At 49.5% G+C, this 23242-nt stretch overlaps 1 protein-coding gene across 2 annotated transcripts in view; it reads right to left on the bottom strand.

Moving 5' to 3' along the window:
- The window catches only part of DNAJC10 (DnaJ heat shock protein family (Hsp40) member C10), a 149545-nt gene that overhangs the window by 81869 nt on the left and 44434 nt on the right, over window positions 1–23242 (bottom strand). For both annotated transcript variants that reach the window (XM_030209466.1, XM_030209465.1), the window contains exon 7: window positions 11959–12052. In XM_030209466.1, the coding sequence (XP_030065326.1) occupies window positions 11959–12052 (94 nt within the window). The remainder of the gene's footprint in view (window positions 1–11958; window positions 12053–23242) is intronic.

Consider the following 23242-nt stretch of genomic DNA (forward strand, 5'->3'; position numbering starts at 1 on the left):
AGACACAACTCCAAAGGGGAGGCGGGCGGGTTTGTGAAAACAATCAGCCTGCTGTCCTCGGAGAATACCTTCTACAGGTATGTAGCATTCGCTTTCTCCGAGGACAAGCAGGCTGCTTGTTCTCACTGATGGGGTATCCCTAGCCCCCAGGCTCACTCAAAACAACAACCATGGTCAATTGGGCCTCGCAACGGCGAGGACATAACTGAGATTGACCTAAAAAATTTACCAACTAACTGAGAGTACAGCCTGGAACAGAACAAACAGGGCCCTCGGGGGGTGGAGTTGGATCCTAAAGCCCAAACAGGTTCTGAAGAACAGACTGCCCGAACCGACTGTCGCGTCGGGTATCCTGCTGCAGGCAGTAATAAGATGTGAATGTGTGGACAGATGACCACGTCGCAGCTTTGCAAATTTCTTCAATAGAGGCTGACTTCAAGTGGGCTACCGACGCTGCCATGGCTCTAACATTATGAGCCGTGACATGACCCTCAAGAGTCAGCCCAGCCTGGGCATAAGTGAAGGAAATGCAATCTGCTAGCCAATTGGATATGGTGCGTTTCCCCACAGCCACTCCCCTCCTATTGGGATCAAAAGAAACAAACAATTGGGCGGACTGTCTGTTGGGCTGTGTCCGCTCCAGGTAGAAGGCCAATGCTCTCTTGCAGTCCAATGTGTGCAGCTGACGTTCAGCAGGGCAGGAATGAGGACGGGGAAAGAATGTTGGCAAGACAATTGACTGGTTCAGATGGAACTCCGACACGACCTTTGGCAAGAACTTAGGGTGAGTGCGGAGGACTACTCTGTTATGATGAAATTTGGTGTAAGGGGCCTGGGCTACCAGGGCCTGAAGCTCACTGACTCTACGAGCTGAAGTAACTGCCACCAAGAAAATGACCTTCCAGGTCAAGTACTTCAGATGGCAGGAGTCCAGTGGCTCAAAAGGAGGTTTCATCAGCTGGGTGAGAACGACATTGAGATCCCATGACACTGTAGGAGGCTTGACAGGGGGCTTTGACAAAAGCAAACCTCTCATGAAGCGAACAACTAAAGGCTGTCCTGAGATCGGCTTACCTTCCACATGGTAATGGTATGCACTGATTGCACTAAGGTGAACTCTTACAGAGTTGGTCTTGAGACCAGACTCAGACAAGTGCAGAAGGTACTCAAGCAGGGTCTGTGTAGGACAAGAGCGAGGATCTAGGGCCTTGCTGTCACACCAGACGGCAAACCTCCTCCATAGAAAGAAGTAACTCCTCTTAGTGGAATCTTTCCTGGAAGCAAGCAAGATGCGGGAGACACCCTCCGACAGACCCAAAGAGGCAAAGTCTACGCTCTCAACATCCAGGCCGTGAGAGCCAGGGACCGGAGGTTGGGATGCAGAAGCGCCCCTTCGTCCTGTGTGATGAGGGTCGGAAAACACTCCAATCTCCACGGTTCTTCGGAGGACAACTCCAGAAGAAGAGGGAACCAGATCTGACGCGGCCAAAAAGGAGCAATCAGAATCATGGTGCCTCGGTCTTGCTTGAGTTTCAACAAAGTCTTCCCCACCAGAGGTATGGGAGGATAAGCATACAGCAGACCCTCCCCCCAACCCAGGAGGAAGGCATCCGATGCCAGTCTGCCGTGGGCCTGAAGCCTGGAACAGAACTGAGGGACTTTGTGGTTGGCTCGAGATGCGAAGAGATCCACCAAGGGGGTGCCCCACGCTTGGAAGATCTGGCGCACCACTCGGGAGTTGAGCGACCACTCGTGAGGTTGCATAATCCTGCTCAATCTGTCGGCCAGACTGTTGTTTACGCCTGCCAGATATGTGGCTTGGAGCACCATGCCGTGACGGCGAGCCCAGAGCCACATGCTGACGGCTTCCTGACACAGGGGGCGAGATCCGGTGCCCCCCTGCTTGTTGACGTAGTACATGGCAACCTGGTTGTCTGTCTGAATTTGGATAATTTGGTGGGACAGCCGATCTCTGAAAGCCTTCAGAGCGTTCCAGATCGCTCGCAACTCCAGAAGATTGATCTGTAGATCGCGTTCCTGGAGGGACCAGCTTCCTTGGGTGTGAAGCCCATCGACATGAGCTCCCCATCCCAGGAGAGACGCATCCGTGGTCAGCACTTTTTGCGGCTGAGGAATTTGGAAAGGACGTCCCAGAGTCAAATTGGACCAAATCGTCCACCAATACAGGGATTCGAGAAAACTCGTGGACAGGTGGATCACGTCTTCTAGATCCCCAGCAGCCTGAAACCACTGGGAAGCTAGGGTCCATTGAGCAGATCTCATGTGAAGGCGGGCCATGGGAGTCACATGAACTGTGGAGGCCATGTGGCCCAGCAATCTCAACATCTGCCAAGCTGTGATCTGCTGGGACGCTCGCACCCGCGAGACGAGGGACAACAAGTTGTTGGCTCTCGCCTCTGGGAGATAGGCGCGAGACGTCCGAGAATCCAGCAGAGCTCCTATGAACTCGAGTCTCTGCGCCGGGAGAAGATGGGACTTTGGGTAATTTATCACAAACCCCAGTAGCTCCAGGAGGCGAATAGTCATCTGCATGGACTGCAGGGCTCCTGCCTCGGACGTGTTCTTCACCAGCCAATCGTCGAGATATGGGAACACGTGCACCCCCAGCCTGCGAAGTGCTGCTGCTACTACAGCCAAGCACTTTGTGAACACCCTGGGCGCAGAGGCGAGCCCAAAGGGTAGCACACAGTACTGGAAGTGACGTGTGCCCAGCTGAAATCGCAAATACTGTCTGTGAGCTGGCAGTATCGGGATGTGTGTGTAGGCATCCTTCAAGTCCAGAGAGCATAGCCAATCGTTTTCCTGAATCATGGGAAGTAGGGTGCCCAGGGAAAGCATCCTGAACTTTTCTTTGACCAGATATTTGTTCAGGGCCCTTAGGTCTAGGATGGGACGCATCCCCCCTGTTTTCTTTTCCACAAGGAAGTACCTGGAATAGAATCCCAGTCCTTCTTGCCCGGATGGCACGGGCTCGACCGCATTGGCGCTGAGAAGGGCGGAGAGTTCCTCTGCAAGTACCTGCTTGTGCTGGAAGCTGTAAGACTGAGCTCCCGGTGGACAATTTGGAGGTTTCGAGGTCAAATTGAGGGTGTATCCTTGCCGGACTATTTGGAGAACCCACTGATCGGAGGTTATGAGAGGCCACCTTTGGTGAAAAGCTTTCAACCTCCCTCCGACTGGCAGGTCGCCCGGCACTGACACTTGGATGTCGGCTATGCTCTGCTGGAGCCAGTCAAAAGCTCATCCCTTGCTTTTGCTGGGGAGCCGAGGGGCCTTGCTGAGTCGCACGCTGCTGACGAGAGCAAGCGCGCTGGGGCTTAGCCTGGGCCGCAGGCTGTCGAGAAGGAGGATTGTACCTACGCTTGCCAGAAGAGTAGGGAACAGTCTTCCTTCCCCCAAAAAATCTTCTACCTGTAGAGGTAGAGGCTGAAGGCTGCCGGCGGGAGAACTTGTCGAATGCGGTGTCCCGCTGGTGGAGCTGCTCTACCACCTGTTCGACTTTCTCTCCAAAAATGTTATCCGCACGGCAAGGCGAGTCCGCAATCCGCTGCTGGATTATATTCTCCAGGTCGGAGGCACGCAGCAATGAGAGCCTGCGCATCACCACACCTTAAGCAGCGGCCCTGGACGCAACATCAAAGGTGTCATACACCCCTCTGGCCAGGAATTTTCTGCACGCCTTCAGCTGCCTGACCACCTCCTGAAATGGCTTGGCTTGCTCAGGGGGGAGTGCATCAACCAAGCCCGCCAACTGCCGCACATTGTTCCGCATGTGTATGCTCGTGTAGAGCTGGTAAGACTGAATTTTGGCCACGAGCATAGAAGAATGGTAGGCCTTCCTCCCAAAGGAGTCTAAGGTTCTAGAGTCCTTGCCCGGGGGCGCCGAAGCATGCTCCCTAGAACTCTTAGCCTTCTTTAGGGCCAGATCCACAACTCCAGAATCATGAGGCAACTGAGTGCGCATCAGATCTGGGTCCCCATGGATCCGGTACTGGGACTCGATCTTCTTGGGGATGTGGGGATTAGTTAAAGGTTTGGTCCAGTTCGCAAGCAATGTCTTTTTTAGGACATGGTGCAAGGGAACAGTGGACGCTTCCTTAGGTGGAGAAGGATAGTCCAGGAGCTCAAACATTTCAGCCCTGGGCTCGTCCTCCACAACCACCGGGAAGGGGATGGCCGTAGACATCTCCCGGACAAAGGAAGCAAAAGACAGACTCTCAGGAGGAGAAAGCTGTCTTTCAGGAGAGGGAGTGGGATCGGAAGGAAGACCCTCAGACTCCTCGTCAGAGAAATATCTGGGGTCTTCTTCCTCTTCCCACGAGGCCTCACCCTTGGTGTCAGACACAAGTTCACGGACCTGTGTCTGCAACAGTGCCCGACTCGACTCCGTGGAGCCATGTCCACGATGGGGGCGTTGAGAGGTAGACTCCCTCGCCCGCATCAGCGAAGCTCCCTCCGCCGACGTAGTCGGGGAGCCTTCCTGGGAGGCGACGGCAGCTGGCGCCGCACGCGGCACCGACGCCGGAGACCTCACCTCGGGCGATGGGCCAGCCGGCGCCACGCTCGACGGTACCGGTGGCGCAAGCACTGCCGGTACCGGAGGGGTAGGGCGCAACAGCTCTCCCAGAATATCTGGGAGAACGGCCCGGAGGCTCTCGTTCAGAGCGGCTGCAGAGAAAGGCATGGAGGTCGATGCAGGCGTCGACGTCAGAACCTGTTCCGGGCGTGGAGGCTGTTCCGGGCTGTCCAGAGTGGAGCGCATCGACACCTCCTGAACAGAGGGTGAGCGGTCCTCTCGGCGTCGATGCCTGCTGGGTGCCGACTCCTTCGGCGACCCAGAGCTCTCGGTACCGACATGGGAAGGGGACCGGTGACGATGCTTCTTCGACTTCTTGGGACGAAGCATGTCACCGGAGCTTCCCGGTACCGACGAGGAGGACGTAGAATCCAGCCGTCGCTTCCTCGGGGCCGAGACCGAAGAGGGTCGGTCTCGGGGGGGCTGTACCGCAGGAGCCCTCAGGGTAGGGGGAGACAAACCCGAAGGCTCACCGTCACCAGCAGGGGAATGGACAGCCCTCACCTGCACTCCAGACGAAGCACCACCGTCCGACGACATCAGCAGACGAGGTCCCGGTACCACCGACGTCGATGCAGCTATCCGATGTCTCGGCGCCGATGCAGAGGGCCGATGCCTCGATGCACTCGATGCACTGGCCGCCGAGGTTGAAGGTCTGGACGCTGAAGACGTCGATGCACTCGATACCCCCGGTGCCGATGCCGACGAAGAGCCCGAGAACAAAATGTTCCACTGGGCTAACCTCGCTACCTGAGTCCGCCTTTGCAAAAGGGAACACAGACTACAGGCCTGAGGGCGGTGCCCAGCCCCCAGACACTGAAGACACGACGCGTGCCTGTCAGTGAGCGAGATTACCCGGGCGCACTGGGTGCACTTCTTGAAGCCGCTGGAAGGCTTCGATGTCATGGGCGGAAAAATCACGCCGGCGAAATCGAAAGACGAAATGGCGAAATTTGGCACAGAAAAAAAGGGAAATTTCGACCGGGGCCTAAGTAAGGCCTACCCCGACGACGAAAGAAAACTTAACGGGGCGAAAAAACTCGAAGTAGAGGAAGGAAAAACCGAAAGTGGCTAATCCAAAAGATTTCTGGAATTTCTCACAGAAAAATGTCGAAAACGACACGCGAGGTCGACTTTTCGGGGCACGAACGGTAAAACACAACCGTACCGAGCGCGGAGAAAAGAAGACTGGCCGGCACAAGCCGGTTTCGGGCGGAAAGACGGCCGCGCATGCGCGGTGCGCATCTGCGCGCGAGGGCTAGCAAAGGCCTTTGCTAGTGAAGATTCCGATTGGAGGGGCTGCCGTGGACGTCACCCATCAGTGAGAACAAGCAGCCTGCTTGTCCTCGGAGAATTCCTATTTTGTGAGAAGACTTAGATAAAATAAAGAAATCCAAAAAACAGTAGCAAGGAAAGAAAAACTGACAAACTGAATTAGCCATAAGTGGATAGTATAAAGGTTTCAACAATTTGCTCTCACCGTACAATTTTACCAGATAAAATTCAGTTTGAATTGTTCACTGTCCAATAAACTGTAGAGAAATTGGCCCTAATATGAAGGTATTATATTAACCCTTAACCCTTTTCCCTCTACAATACCTTCCTGACCAAAATACCTTATTGGTGAAACTACACAATCTCTCAGAAAACAGAGTACATGCATAAAGGGTGAAAAGGTTTCCAACTCAACGAAATAAAGGAAGCAAGATGTCACATTCAAGATGCACACAATCCTACTGCAACGCTAACACAGCAAGATCACAAATAAAGTAAAAACAAAAAAGAAAACCAGTAAGTTATTAGAAATTATGAAAACGTTTAGAACATTTCCATCACTTTTCTCATCATATAGATTAGCATATTTTATAATCAACCTGCATACTAAAACTCTGCCCATGCTCTGCCCCAACCTGCACCCCCCCCCCCGTAATGCCTATAGTAAAAAAAAAAGTACACTCTGTTGCCATTGTACATACAGCTATGCCTGCTGCTATAAGAGCCATTTTACATGCATACACTTAAAAAGAGAGACTTGTAAAAATTACTTTCTACAAGTCCATCATTGTGTGTCCAAAGTATTTGGTGGGATAAGTTGGAGATCTTGCTCACAAATTTTCAATGAGGCCATGGCCAGAGTATAAGATAATCCACCAACTTCATATGTTTCACTTTTTTTGCCACCTTATTGTGAAAAGTACCACAGTAGAGAGTGTGCATCCTGAATGTACATCTTCCTTACCTCAGAAAACCAAGTCAAATTACTCCTCTCATATGTTTATGACCAATTTATTCTGTTATTACCAATTTCAACTGAAGTTTGGATTTTGCCAATCATGTTTCATGAGGCATGCAGAGAATGCAAGAATGGGCTCTAGTAAGAAAAAACAAATTAAAATTACAGAAAAAAGTTATTATGGTTTAAAAATTCAAGCATCAAATGTACCCTTATCAATCACTTTGTCAAAAGGGTCAGATTCTGCCTGTACAGTCAGAATCAAGAGTATTGGGCGTTACACTTGATTCATCACTGACTAATTGTGCCCAAATAAATCAGTTCTGGAGAAATACTTTTATTTAAGCTAAGGCAATTACGACTCAAGGGCATATTTTGATAAAGCAGCCTTCTCCGTACTAGTTCAAATGTCTATTCTACATGCTTAGACTATTGGTATGCCCTTTATCTTGGCTTAAGTTCTACATCAATAAGGAAATTACAAGTGATACAGGACAATTCAGTGAGACTGATTTTTGGGCTTAGTAGATTCACCAGCGTCTCTTGTTGTATTACTAAGTTACAATGGTTTCAGTCAAGGAACAAATTGTATTTAAGACAACTTGATTGCTTTTTCAAATATTGAATGGGTGTACCTCTGAACTGTTGGCAGAAAGTGTTTGTGTCTTTGCCTAGATTCTCTTTCCGTTTAAGTAATGAATTGATACTTCATCCCCCTTTTTTCTAAAATATTCATTTTATAAAATAGCCAATACTGTGTTCTCTGTTATGGGGATATAATTTTGGAACTCACTTCCTTTAAATATAAGAGAACAATGGAACTATTTATTGGTTTTGGAAGAGGGTTAAAACTTGTTTGATCACATATGAAAAGTAAAACACATTGAGGCATATTTTCAAAGCACTTAGCCTCCCAAAGTTCCATAGAAACCTATGGAACTTAGCCTCCCAAAGTGCTTTGAAAATAAGCCTGTTTGTATGTCAGTAAAGATAATTTTTCTATATTAAATATTTTTCTTATGATGGAATTCTTTATATTTTATTGTACACCGCATTGATCCTTATTGGGAATCTAGTGGTTAATTAGAGCTACACTGACATTTCTGAAAATTATGATTACTATTACCATCTGTACAGCCCTTACAGATGTGCAGAGCACTTTACAGAAAGTCATGCTGCCTTTTAAAATATATTCTGGGTAACATATTTAGCCCATGGAGGTTTTTTTTTTTTTTTTTTTTAACTCTGGCCACATTGGGTTTTCTATACCCAGATATTTCAGTGTCAGGTCTTACCTGGTACCAGTGCTGAATACTTGAGTATTCAGTGGCTGCTGGAAGTTATCTGGTTCTGCTGATATTTAGTGCCAGTACCCAGATAGCTATCTGGGTAAGTTAAACTCACACCAACAGCTGTCCTAACAAGATGGTTATGTGGGTACTGGTGGAACCCGAATAAGGTCACTAAATACTGTCTGGGCCTGGTGAGCTCTGGTTATCCGGGTAGCATATGCTTTAAATATAGACCCCATTATTTATTTATTCATGCATTCTATGGTGTGCTCACGACCTCCTGTAGTATCAAGTGGAACACTGATAAGAGCAATAGAACCAAGAAAGCAAGGGGTTCACATCCCACTTCTCCCACTGATATTCCTCATGACCTTGGGCAAGTCATGTCACCATCCACTGGATCGGGTTCAGACAGATCCCAATCCTATGAGAGATAATGACCTACCAAATGTTCCTAAATTTTCAGCTCGCCTGGAGCGTTAGATTTGAAAAGATGATGTGCAATTAAATCTAAAATCCATATCCAACTCAATCAAGCAAAGAAAGCAGTGGGAATATAAATCATTAATTTTATTTAAAAAAACAAAAAATAAAAAAAATTAAAAAAAAAAACCCCGGCTGGTGAGAAGACACGTACTCCCTCTCAACTGATAATTGATGTTTTTATTTTCCTGACTTTTTTTTTTTTTCCATATTTGGCAGCTTGATGCCCGAACGGCGGTACGGCAAGACTACAACTTATTTTCTGGGGCAACAGGCTGGAACACCATTCTGCCATTTCTTTTTAGACCAGAAAAGTAGGAGTGTTCTACTCCAAACCTTCCCTTCCAGGGAAGAAGAGAGGCTGAGACTGGAGCAAAAGAGAAAACAGTTGCTCAACTCCTTAATTCCAGCCCTTGGCCCACCTGACCTTCTCCCAACTCCACACTTTTACTTCCTTTTTGTCTACAAATTAAGCCCTGCAACCACTAGGGTTCCCAGTGTCTGACGATCACTCCTGCTCTACAATAAGCCACCTGGGAAACCCTAGTAGGTGCTGAGAATAGGGGTTTCTTTGGATTAGGAGTAGTGATTTTAGGGCTCCTAGTGTCATGCTGCCTCTTCTACTGGGTACTCAGTCCTTGGGGATGGTTCCCAAAGACCTGGGGCTCTGCCTGGTAGGGGCTCCTCCTGGTAGGGACACATTATTGTGGCCCAGGACCACTGGTAGCCGTCTGGACTAGCAGTGCTATGGACAGGTGAGGTTAAACTATTGGTAGTTTTGCTGTCTACGTCTGTGCCTGTGCCCTTTAGTTGCACCTGGTTTCGACGTCTGTACCAAGGACCCTAATGTCTCGTTTTTCCAGCTTTGCCTATTTCCGCAATTCTGTCCATTCTTCTGTGGTGAACCACATCCTCCTTCTGCAGAGCAGTATGTCACCATTCCTGCAGGTGGAGGGCTCCACCATAGATCTTTTATGGCGCTGTTCTGCTGGAGCAAACCTCTTTCCTTGACCATAGAGTACAGCTCTGAGGTGCGGCTCCGTCAGTGAGCATAGCTGGCAGTTCCATCTCTAGTTATTGAGCACGTCTATGTCTCTGCATGTAGACCCCCATTTCCTCTTTGGATATTCAGCGTTGAACATGCTGAATAGCTCCATCTCTCAGCACAGAGGACAGCTGAACGTAGAGAATCGGTCTGTCTGAACGTGGGGCACTGCTCCGGCTATACATGTGGAGAACAGTTACGTTTCTATATGGGGGGGGGGGGGGGGGGGGGGGCTCAAATCCCTCTCTGGGTATCGAGCATAGTTTCATTTTACAGGTACTGGGTCTGTCCTTAGTGGGCTCACAGCCTAAGCAGTAGATTGTACTACTGTTATATCTAGGGCAACCGAGGATTAAGTGACTTGCCCAGGGTCACACAGAGACGCAGAGAGGAACCTGGTTCCTCAGGATCTCAATTCACTGCCTACCATTAGGCAGAAGTGGAAATCGAACACAGGGAGTGCAGGTCCACAACCCACTACACTAACCATTAGACCACTCCTCAACTCCATCTCTGGTGGTAGGGCTTCGCTTGGCCTCTGGCTACAGAGCTCGGCTACGTCTCTGGCTGTGAGGCACAACACCGACTGGTTGTAGAGCACAGTTCTCTCTCTAAACGTGGGATTAGGCTCCATATCGGGCTGGGATGCCTGCTACTTCTCTGCTGGCACAGCCCTGCTTCCTCAATGGCTGGGAGGTTCCACTCCATTTCTGGCTGTGGATCACCGTGCTATATCTGACTGGGGAGCTCAGTTCCATCTCTAGCTGAAGATTCTAGCTCCTATTCTGCCTATGGGATCCAGCACCTTTTCCGGAGATGGATTGCAGATCTGTCTCCGAGTATGGAGTGCAAATCCTACCTGTATGAATGGCACAGCGCCTTCTTGTGTGTGATACCATCTCTGAGAAGGGAGTGCTGCTCTCTCTCTGAAGGATGAGCGCGGAGATCTCTCTAATAATGGAAAGCTTGCTTCTGCTTGTCTACAGCAGCTCCAGCTCTCCTTCTATGGTGCAGTGTCATATTGGTACTTCGCCCTGTTGCCAGTTCCAACTGTTCTTCCATCTCTGGTCAAGGGCTAGTCTCAGTTCCCCCTTCCATTTCTTTTGAGACTTTGCATTTATTTGCTTCAGCATTTTCCTCTGTTACTCCTATATGCAGTGCTTGCTTCAGAGGTTGGATTTCTGTCTTTGGGTTGCCTTTTGGGCAAGGTTTTGCGCCTGCCTTCGTCCTTATTTTCTGTGTTTCTATTCCCGCCCTCATGAGGACATTGCTTTACGCTGGACTGGCCCGGTATAGACGAAAAGGAAGGGAAAATTATGTTTCTTAGTTGCTAATTTTCTTTCCTTTAGTCTTAATAGACCAGTCTAGGAACCCTCCCTGTCTATTTTCTCGTTTTATACTTAGGGAGAGTTCATCTGTGTGGTTTATTCATCTGGCTATCTTGCATACTGCACATCTCCTGACTCAGTGAATTAGCTGTAGGTCAGTTGAGTGCTAGCCTCACTCGTGTTGGGGCTACCCACTGAATGATGAGTTACTGATATCTTTCACTATGGTCCGCTGAAGGACTTATAAGTACCATTGCTTGGCTATTCAAAACACTGAACATTTCAGGATGCACAATAACCTTAAGGGTGATTCACTTACATAAAAACATAAGTAGTCATACTGGGTCAGACCAATGGTCCATCTAGCCCAGTATCCTGTTTTCCAAATAGTGGCCAAGCCAGCTCACAAGTACCTGGCAAAAGCCCAAATCATGGCAATATTCCATACTACAAATCCCAGAGAAACCAGTTGCTTCCCATGCCTGCCTCAACAGCCAACGATGGAGTTTTCCTCCAAGAATTTATCCAAACCTTTTTTAAACCCAGATACGCTAACCGCTTTTACCACATCCTCTGGCAGCAAGTTCCAGAGCTTAACTATTTGTTGGAACTTGGAACTATTTCCTTGTCTCCATCTGTTGGTAGATGGACATAACCAGACCAGTCCAGGGTGAATGAGTTAAGACTAAAGGAAAGAAAATTAATAGGTAAGAAACATGATTTTCCCTTATAAAGTGTTGCTTGTTTTGACAGCTATTAAACTTAGCAAAGTAAAAGCACTACAGGAGAAAGAGAAAAAAAAAAAGAGACCTAGACAGATAGCATGATTTACAGCTACAGAAGACTGGTAATATGAGGAAGCTACATCACAATTAAACAGGAACCCACCAAGATTAGGGATGATAAAATGAACACTCCAATGTTTGTCTCAAATTTAACAAGCTACATTCTCTCTTCCTATTGCATATGCAGACACATACCTGCCCACAACTCTGTCACTGTGCTGGTGACATACTGCATGATAAAATCAATCAAGCTCTCCTTTGATCTATCTCCAAAGTATTTAATTGGATTCTACAGAAAACAGAGGAAAAGAATTTAAAGGTGATTTTCAGGGTAAAATGTCTTCTCTGTGACACTGTACTTTATCAACTTCATATCAACTTTCCTGCAGTTTTATTTTACACCGTAAGGTTTACTAAATTAAAAATTAGAAAATGTAAGATAGTGGAGCGATACCTTAGCACAGTAGTTCCCAAACCTGGTCCTATAGGCACCCCAGCCAGACAGGTTTTCAAGATACCCAAAATAAATATTCATTAGAGAGATTTGCATGCAGTGGAAGTAATGCATGCAAACATCTGTCATGAATAGTCATTGTGGACATCCTGAAAACCTGAGTGGTTGGGGTGCTTCCAAGACCAGGTTTGGGAACCATTGCCTTAGCAAATGAGTAGAACAGTAGTTTAGTGGACCAAGCAACAGGCTGAGAACTAGGAAAGCCAAGGTTCAAATTTTGCTAGGGCAAATTGCTTCATTCAACATCATCTCAGGTACAAACTCACAGCCTCGCACATATCAACATTAGATTTTTATGCAGGTTTCCTTCTCTTTTTTCGACTAAATAGTTGACTTTACTTCTTGATATAATTATATTATTAGGAACTTGTTATACTGTCTATTCAAACAGGCGGGTCTAGGCAGTTTACAACAAGAGCAATTTAAATAACATTTTTTTAAATTTAGATTTTGCTCACACCTTTTTCAGTAGTAGCTCAAGATGAGTTACATTCAGGTACCCTGGAATGTTAAAAAATTGATAGGAAAAGGACAATCGCTTTTACCAAGAACAAAGAAGATGCCAATCAATCATAGATCAACACACTCTAGTCCTCTGAAATCAGCAGACCGTATCAAAGGCCAAAGTAAAAAAGCGAGTCTTTAGAGCCTTCTTAAAGGCTGGAAGGGACTGCTCAGAGTGAATGCATGGCGGAAGATCATTCCACTATTTTGAGGTTAAATAATAAAATGCTGAACATCTAGTTGCTTCATAGTGTGCAAGTTTAGGACCTGGCAAAAAAATCTGTGTTAAAACAGAAAAAAAAGCAGCAACCAGAGACCCCCCCCCCCTCCCTGACGGACCAACAGCAAATACTTAACAACTGGTACTGGGGAAGTACCATCTGTCCTCCTCTTGAACCTTCACTATCTTGGAAAATGGTGGCAATGCAGCTATATTAATATGTTAAGAGTAACCAACTCGGGCAGTCCATGCTGATTTAACTTCATGGGAACTTGAAGATACACCAGAGGTGAAGTAAAGGTTCAGTGCTAAGTGGGAAATAAATACAATTGTACTCACCATTATAACAGTTTGCTGCATTGGACGTAATGCCATATACAATTCGTTAATGTGCAATTTCATGCTGATTGTGCTAAAGTTAGCATGGCTATTTACTTCCAATCATTACTCCATCAGTCCCGTACCAAAGGTAATAAACCATGGGAAAAATGTGTCCTTCTGTAGAACGCAACAGGGCTATTACACACAGAATAATGTTCTATTAGGCCAGTGTCACAGAAACACCTCTACATTTAGAGCTCACTCCCCTACTGGAGGGAGAAGAAATACAGCTCGATTGCTGCCAAGGGATCTCAAATGCACATTCCTAAAAATGATAAGATGCAAAGGTCTCATGCCAAAGGTGCTATATCTTTAGACTGAGAAGTAAGTTGCTGACAGAGGACCCCACCAGTCGATTATGAGCTGGAAAGCCACGGGAACCAGATTCCACTCTCCAAGATCAAGATGATGTTGATGAGGAAATCAGTCTCCTGATTGTTGACCCCTGCCACAAGTGCCACGGACAGCAATTGCAGGTTCTGTTCCGCCCAGGCCATGAGAATGGCTGATTCTTGTGCCAACCAAGGGTTCTTCATACCCCCCCGTCGATTGACATAGGCTACTGCCGCCGTATTGTCCAACAGGACTCGCACGTCCTGGCAGTGTAATAGGCATTGAAAAGGCCAACAGGACAAAATGTATCTCCTGAGTCTCCAGGTGATTGATGGACCACCTGGAATCCTTCAACCAGCTTCCCTGAGCCACTTGTCCAAGACAATGAGCTTCCCATCTGGACAGGCTCCCACTAGCATCCAATCCGACGAGTCCAGAAGCATGTCCCGACTCAGATGGTGCTGGTCTAGCCACCACTGAAGACCGAGACGCACTGCACGGTGAAGCCAAACTTGGCAAGAGAGAACCTCCAATAGAGGCGACCACTGCAGCACCGCTTGAAGAGGTCTCATGTACGCTGTCGCCCATGGCAGGACTTCAATGGTTGCCGCCATGGAACCTAGAATCTGCAGAACATCCAAGACAGCTGCAGCCTGAAAAGCAAGGAGATGGCAAATCTAAGCCTGTAACTTCTGCATGCTGGCCACCAGAAGATACATCATCCCATTCCAGATGTCAAAACGTACCCCTAGATATTCCAGTGTCTGGCTGGGGACTAGAGAACTCTTGGCTACATTGACTATCCACTCCAGATGTTGAAGTAGCAGAACAACCTGAGCCGTTGCTCTCCTCTATGGACCCCTCGCGAATGAGCCAGTCGTTCAAGTACGGATACACTAGAATGCCCTCCTATCTTGGAAAATGTTCTTGGCGCATGGCCAGGCCAAAGGGCATTGCCTGAAACTGGTAATGCTCTCTCAAAACTGCAAAGCGAAGGTATTTCTGATGTTCTGGGAGAATCGGAATATGCAGGTATGCTTCCGTCAGATCTAAAAACATGAGAAATTGGTATAAGGCCCAAGGGGGGGTTCCCAATTGGGGCAACTCATGCAATGTACATTATAACCACATTGTTTTGTCACCCTTGCCCCACCTGAACTACCCTCCTGGGTTAATTATCTTGGTGCCTTAATCTTAGTGCAGACTAAGTCATACAAGGCATCAGCAAGAAAGGCAGTACCCAACTCCAAATTAACCATGTCCAATGATGACTGCGAGGAAGACGACGCTGGAGAGAATCAGGCAACCACTCGACCCATCAAAAAAAGGCTTGAGCCATATAGCCAGCACTAGTAGCCCTAGTAGCGCTTTAGAAATGCTAGTTAGTAGTAGTAGTAGTAGTAGTAGCCACCTGCAAGGCCAAGGCCGAAACCTCAAAAGAACGCTTCAGGAGCACCTCCATATGCTGATCTTGAGGATTCTTGAGAGTGCCCCCCCCTTTATACAGGAATAGCCGTCTTCTTGGTAACTGCTGTCACCAGAGAATCTATCTTACGAACATGAAAAGATTCTAAATCTGCCAAAGGGAGCTAGTAAAGCCATGCCATTGCCGTACCTATGTGTAAAGGAGAATTCTGAGACTCCCACTCTCCCTTCACCAGCTTCTTCAGGAGAAGGGTGCAATTAGGAAAGATTTGCCCAGTGAACGGAGTTTTAGGGAAGGAGTGTAGGAAGAAATGAGGGTGGAGAGGTAGTGAGGGGCTGCAGAGTGAATGCACTTATAGGTCAACAAGAGGGGCTTGAATTGTATACGGAAACGGATAGGGAGCCAGTGAAGTGATTTCGGAGAGGGGTGATATGGGCATAACGACTTTGGCGAAATATTAGTCTTGCGGCAGAGTTTTGAACAGATTGAAGAGGAAAGAGATGGCTGAGTGGAAGACCTGTGATAAGCAAGTTGCAGTAGTCTAAGCGAGAGGTGACGAGTGTGGATGAGGGTTCTGATAGCGTGTTCAGAAAGGAAAGGGTGAATTCTGGTGATGTTATAAAGGAAGAAACGACGCGAACCTCGGTGCCAAATCAATTTAAGAGCAGTTTACTCTTAGGCCCCATGCGGGCAGTTTGGAAAGATCTAACTAGATTATGGGGCGTGGCAACAGACATATCAGATATCATGCCGCTGCAAGGTAATCCTATGTTCTCGCCGGGCTCAGACAATAGGGTGTTCCAAAGATGGGCATGTCTAGGCATCACAAGATTGGAACATGTAATGGGGTTAAGAGGAGGCCTGTTGAACCTGGGTGCATTAGGAGTAGGCATTAGTGCAAGCCATGAGTTTGCTTACCAGCAACTGGCACATTATGTTCGGTCGCTTGACATGGCACATCTGAATGAGGGGCATGGGAGGAAAATGAGAGAATTTTTTAAGGCAATACCTGGGGAACGACTCTCCATATCGACTCTACATAAGCTACTATGGGCTAGATGTCCGCAAAAAGACACAACAACAATTACCAAACGCTGGGCACGGGACATGCAGAAACCTGATTTGGTGTTAGATTATACAAAGCTGGTCTCCCGCATACCGGGGATGTCTGTAAATGCAAGTTTGCGGGAATGTCAATTTCGAATTTTATACAGAGCCTATATGGCTAAACCACAGGTGTTTAAGATGGGAGGGGCGCCAGATCCCATGTGCTCCAAATGTCAACAGAGTGAAGGTACACTCTACCATTGTCTATGGGAGTGCCCCTTCATAAATCGGTATTGGGACAAGATTCTGAGGTATTTGGAGGGCTTATTACAGGCTCGCATTAGCTGCACTCCCTTGGGGGTTATATTTGATAAGTACGAGCTTTTTGCCTATCAAGGGGGGGGCCCGCGACAGTTGATCCGCAAGGCCTGCCTGATGGGGAAAAAAGTGATCATGAATGGGTGGGTGGGAGCGGACCCGCCAGATTTTTGGCACTGGAGGAATAGGTTTCATGATCTATTACTGCATGAGCGAAGGGCGGTGGGACCCTCCCCAAAGAAAAGAACCCGCTTCCTGGAAGTCTGGGGCCCTTATGTTCAGTCGCTGTCTCCAAGCGCGCGCAGCTCAATATTAAATGGCTTATAGTGTGTTTTTTTTTTTTTGGGGGGGGGGGAGTAGGGGGAGAGATAATGGGTAGGCTGATGGGGGGGGGGGGGGGAATTGGAGAGTGGGAACAACACACAAGTCATAATTATCGTGTTGATGGTAGGTATTTAGTAGAGGTGCACTGACCTCGTATTTGCTCCTGCATCTTATATAGGTACAATTTACAATGTGGGACAGTGTTACCCTGTTCATTAAACATTGAAAGAGTACAAAGAGGGGGAGCTGGGAAGGAATTTGCGACAGGTTGAGACTAGAGGGCTATAAATGGCTCACGGAGTACTCGCTTATCTTGGCATTTATATGCAAGTGGGCTGTTGGTATCATCTCTAGGCATAGTCACTTCTGAACATCGATATTAGTAAAGGATGGGGGGAAGGACTGAGGAGAGGGCACGGGAATACTTATCATGCAAGCAACAACAAAGGGGGGGAGGGGGGGAAAAAACTAAAAAATTTACGTTTTCTATTAAAAGGCATTCGCTCGGTGTAAACCAGTCTTTTATTCATGCTTGAACTTAATACATGTCATATGTTGTTTGCACTGTTAACTTTAATAAAAAATGTTGAAACATAAAGGAAGAAACGACAGGTTTTAGCAATCTGTTGAATATAGGGAGAGAAGGAGAGGGAGGAGTCGAAGATGAACCCAAGGTTGCTAGCAGAAGAGACAGGAAGAATGAGCGTGTTGTCGACAGAAATAGAGAATGGGGGAAGGGGAGAGGTTGGTTTAGGAGGAAAGATAAGGAGCTCAGTTTTGGACATATTGAGTTTCAGGTGGCGGTGAAACATCCAGGTAGCAATGTCAGAGAGGCAGGCAGATACCTTGGACTGGATTTCTGCCGAGATTACTGGTATGGAGAGGTAGATTTGGGAGTCATCAGCGTAAAGGTGATACTGAAAGCCGTGTGATGAGATCAGAGCACCAAGGGAGGAAGTATAGATGGAGAAAAGGAGAGGTCCTTAAGAGGCAAATCAAAAAGAACTACTTTGCTTTTCTGTCTCCATCAGCTGGTTGACAGACACTACGCACAGGCTCTGGACTGGTCTGAAGACATTAAAGAAAGGGTCCTATCTGAGACACTGTAGTGATTATTGCAGTAGTTAAACGTGCACCAGCAGTTATCATGCACTCTCTTATCAAGAAAACACAAAACAGTGGGGAGAATGAGCAGGGAATGTGCTTTACAGTGAACACGGAGGTAGTTACCGCATATAGCGAATGATACATACCTGTAGCAGGTGTTCTCCGAGGACAGCAGGCTGATTGTTCTCACGACTGGGTTGACGTCCACGGCAGCCCCCAACAACCGGAACAAAACTTCGCGGGCGGTCCCGCACGCAGGGCACACCCACCGCGCATGCGCGGCCGTCTTCCCGCCCGTGCGCGACCGTTCCCGCTCAGTTGAATGACAAGCAAAAATGAGTAAAAACGAAACTCCAAAGGAGAGGAGGGAGGGTAGGTGAGAACAATCAGCCTGCTGTCCTCGGAGAACACCTGCTACAGGTATGTATCATTCGCTTTCTCCGAGGACAAGCAGGCTGCTTGTTCTCACGACTGGGGTATCCCTAGCTCTCAGGCTCACTCAAAACAAGAACCCAGGTCAATTGAACCTCGCAACGGCGAGGGTATAACAGAATTGACCTACGAAGAACAACTAACAGAGTGCAGCCTGACCAGAATAAATTCGGGTCCTGGAGGGTGGAGTTGGATTTAAACCCCAAACAGATTCTGCAGCACCGACTGCCCGAACCGACTGTCACGTCGGGTATCCTGCTGGAGGCAGTAATGTGATGTGAATGTGTGGACAGATGACCACGTCGCAGATTTGCAAATCTCTTCAATAGTGGCTGACTTCAAGTGGGCCACCGACGCTGCCATGGCTCTGACACTATGAGCCGTGACATGACCCTCAAGAGTCAGCCCAGCCTGGGCGTAAGTGAAGGAAATGCAATCTGCTAGCCAATTGGAGATGGTGCGTTTCCCGATAGCGACCCCTTTCCTATTGGGGTCGAAAGAAACAAACAATTGGGCAGACTGTCTGTGGGGCTGTGTCCGCTCCAAGTAGAAGGCCAATGCTCTTTTGCAGTCCAATGTGTGCAACTGACGTTCAGCAGGGCGGGTATGCGGTCTGGGAAAGAATGTTGGCAAGACAATTGACTGGTTAAGATGGAACTCCGACACCACCTTTGGCAGGAACTTAGGGTGAGTGCGGAGGACTACTCTGTTGTGATGAAATTTAGTATACGGAGCATGAGCTACTAGGGCTTGAAGCTCACTGACCCTACGAGCTGAAGTAACTGCCACCAAGAAAATGACCTTCCAGGTCAAGTACTTCAGATGGCATGAATTCAGTGGCTCAAAAGGAGGTTTCATCAGCTGGGTGAGGACGACATGGAGATCCCATGACACTGCAGGAGGCTTGATAGAGGGCTTTAACAAAAGCAAGCCTCTCATGAATCGAACGACTAAAGGCTCTCCAGAGATGGCTTTACCCTCCACACGAAAATGGTAAGCACTAATCGCACTAAGGTGATTCCTTACTGAGTTGGTCTTGAGGCCAGACTCTGATAAGTGCAGAAGGTATTCAAGCAGGTTCTGTGCAGGGCAAGAACGAGGTTCTAGGGCCTTGCTCTCACACCAAACGACAAACCTCCTCCACTTGAAAAAGTAACTCTTTTTAGTGGAATCCTTCCTAGAGGCAAGCAAGACACGGGAGACACCCTCAGACAGACCCAACGAAGCGAAGTCTACGCCCTCAACATCCAGGCCGTGAGAGCCAGAGACTGAAGGTTGGGGTGCAGCAGCGCTCCGTCGTTCTGTGAGATGAGAGTCGGAAAACACTCCAATCTCCACGGTTCTTCGGAGGACAACTCCAGAAGAAGAGGGAACCAGATCTGACGGGGCCAAAAAGGCGCTATCAGAATCATGGTGCCGTGGTCTTGCTTGAGCTTCAGTAAGGTCTTCCCCACCAAAGGTATGGGAGGATAAGCATACAGGAGGCCGGTCCCCCAATGGAGGAGAAAGGCATCCGACGCTAGTCTGCCGTGTGCCTGTAGTCTGGAACAGAACAGAGGCAGCTTGTAGTTGGTCTGAGAGGCGAAAAGGTCCACCGAGGGGGTGCCCCACTCTCGGAAGATCTTGCGTACCACTCTGGAATGGAGCGACCACTCGTGCGGTTGCATGACTCTACTCAGTCTGTCGGCCAGACTGTTTACGACTGCCAGGTACGTGGGGCTTGGAGGAGCATGCTGAACTGGCAAGCCCAACGCCACATCCCGACGGCTTCCTGACACAGGGGGCGAGATCCGGTGCCCCCCTGCTTGTTGATGTAATACATTGCAACCTGATTGTCTGTCCGAATTTGGATAATTTGACAGGACAGCCGATCTCTGAAAGCCTTCAGTGCGTTTCAGACCGCTCGGAGCTCCAGGAGGTTGATCTGAAGATCCTTTTCCTGGAGGGACCACAGTTCTTGGGTGTGAAGCCCATCGACATGAGCTCCCCACCCCAGGAGAGACGCATCCGTCGTCAGCACTTTCGTGGGCTGTGGAATTTGGAATGGGCGTCCCAAGGTCAAATTGGTCCGAATGGTCCACCAGCGCAGCGAATTTCGGAAACTGATGGACAGGCGGATGACATCTTCTAGATTCCCTGTGGCTTGGCACCACTGGGAAGCTAGGGTCCATTGAGCAGATCTCATGTGAAGACGAGCCATGGGAGTCACATGAACTGTGGAGGCCATATGACCTAGGAGTCTCAACATCTGCCAAGCTGTGATCTGCTGAGACGCTCTGGTCTGGGAACCCAGGGAGAGGAGGTTGTTGGCCCTCGCTTCGGGAAGGAAGGCCTGAGCGGTCTGAGAATTCAGCAGAGCTCCTATGAATTCCAGAGATTGGACTGGCTGGAGATGGGACTTTGGGTAATTTATCACAAACCCCAGCAGCTCCAGGAGGTGAATAGTGCACTGCATGGACCGGAGAGCTCCTGCCTCCGAGGTGTTCTTGACCAGCCAATCGTCGAGATATGGGAACACGTGCACTCCCAGCTTGCGTAGATACGCCACAACCACCACGAGGCACTTGGTGAACACCCATGGGGCAGAGGCGAGCCCAAAGGGCAGCACACAATACTGAAAGTGCCGTGTGCCCAGGCGGAATCTGAGATACTGTCTGTGAGCTGGCAGTATCGGGATGTGAGTATATGCGTCCTTTAAATCCAGGGAACATAGCCAATCGTTTTTCTGAATCATTGGCAGAAGGGTGCCCAAGGAAAGCATCCTGAACTTTTCTTTGACCAGGAATTTGTTCAGGCCTCTCAGGTCTAGGATGGGGCGCATCCCCCTGTTTTCTTTTCCACAAGGAAGTACCTGGAATAGAATCCCTGCCCTTCCTGCCCGGGTGGCACGGGCTCGACCGCATTGGCGCTGAGAAGGGCGGCGAGTTTCTCTGCAAGTACTTGCTTGTGCTGGGAGCTGAAGGATTGAGCTCCCGGAGGACAATTTGGTGGAGGGGAGGCCAAATTCAGGGCGTATCCACACCGCACTATTTGGAGAACCCACTGATCGGAGGTTATAAGAGGCCACCTTTGGCGAAAAAGTTTTAACCTCCCTCCGACTGGCAGATCGTCCGGTACGGACACTTTGATGGCGGCTATGTTCCCATGGATCCAGTCAGAAGCCCGTCCCCGGCTTTTGCTGTGGAGGCGCAGGGGGCTACTTAGGCGCACGCTGTTGACGGGAATGAGCGCGCTGGGACTGTCCCTGTGCCTGATGAGGCCTTCGGGCCGGCTGGGAGTACCTACGCTTGTTGTAGGCGTAGGGCGCAGCCTGCCTGGCCCGGGAAAAACGTCCACCTGCTGAGGTGGATGCTGAAGGCGCCCGGTGGGAGAGCTTGTCGAGGGCGGTTTCCCGCTGATGTAGTTGGTCCACCAACTGCTCGACCTTCTCACCAAAAATATTATCCCCCCGGCAAGGGACGTCGGCCAGTCTCCGCTGGGTGCGGTTGTCCAGGTCAGAGGCACGCAGCCATGAGAGCCTGCGCATCACTATACCTTGGGCCGCAGCACGAGATGCCACGTCACAGGTGTCATATATACCCCTGGACAGGAACTTTCTGCACGCCTTCAGCTGCCTGACCACCTCCTGAAAAGGCCTGGACTGCTCCAGAGGGAGCTTGTCGACCAGGTCCGCCAGTTGCTTCACATTATTCCGCATGTGGGTGCTCGTGTAGAGCTGGTAAGACTGGATGCGGGTCACGAGCATGGAAGATTGGTAGGCCTTCCTCCCAAACGAGTCCAGAGTGCGAGACTCCCGCCCCGGGGGCGCCGAGGCGGTATCCCTCGAACTCCGTGCCCTCTTGAGAGCAGAGTCCACGACCACCGAGTCATGAGGCAATTGGGGCCGCATTAACTCTGGGTCCGAGTGGATCCTGTATTGGGACTCCGCTTTCTTGGGGATGGTGGGGTTAGATAGCGGTCTCAACCAGTTCTGAAGCAGTGTCTCCTTGAGGACATTGTGCAACGGCACTGTGGAGGACTCTCTAGGTGGTGATGGATAGTCGAGGACCTCGAGCATCTCAGCCCTCAGCTCATCCAGAGACCACGGGGAAGGGAATGCAAATAGACATATCCCTGACGAAGGAGGCAAAGGAGAGGCTCTCAGGTGGCGAGAGCTTTCTCTCAGGTGAAGGAGTGGGGTCGGAGGGAAGGCCCACAGACTCCTCTGAGGAGAAATATCTGGGGTCCTCCTCCTCCTCCCCCCCCCCCACGAGGCCTCTTCCTCGGTGTCAGACATGAGCTCCTGCAGCTCGGTCCTCAACCGGGTCCGACTCGATGTCGAGGCACCGAGACCTCGGTGGCGTCGTCAAGCGGTGGACTCCCGCGCCGGCGGGGATGAAGCTCCATCGACGTCTACTCCAGCTGCGTGGCGGTCGAGACCGGCGCCGCAAGCGGCGTCGGCGTCGAAGGCCTCGGCACCGGGCTAGAGCACGCCGGCGCCTCCATCAACGGCGCCGGCACAGTCTGGCGCATCAGCCCTTCCAGGATCCCTGGAAGGATGGCTCGGAGGCACTCGTCCAGGCCCGCTGTCGGGAAAGACGAGGGGGCCGGTAGAGGTGTCGGTGCCGGAAGCTGCTCGGGTCCAGGAGACTGCACCGAAGTGCTGGCACCCTGACGTGCTGATACCTCTACGACAGAGGGGGACCTCTCCTCTCGACGCTGCCGCTTCCTCGGCGTCGACTCATCCCTGGCGCCAGGAGCCGGATGCGTCGTGGGCGACCAATGACGGTGTTTTTTCGCTTTTTTACGATGCCCGTCATCGGCGCTCGGTGGGACAGAAGAGGAGGAGGAGGTGGATCCCCCTCGGCCTCGAGGAATTGGGTCCGACAGGGTT

This window comes from Microcaecilia unicolor, chromosome 7 (assembly GCF_901765095.1).
Source record: "Microcaecilia unicolor chromosome 7, aMicUni1.1, whole genome shotgun sequence".
Taxonomy (NCBI): Eukaryota; Metazoa; Chordata; class Amphibia; order Gymnophiona; family Siphonopidae; genus Microcaecilia; species Microcaecilia unicolor.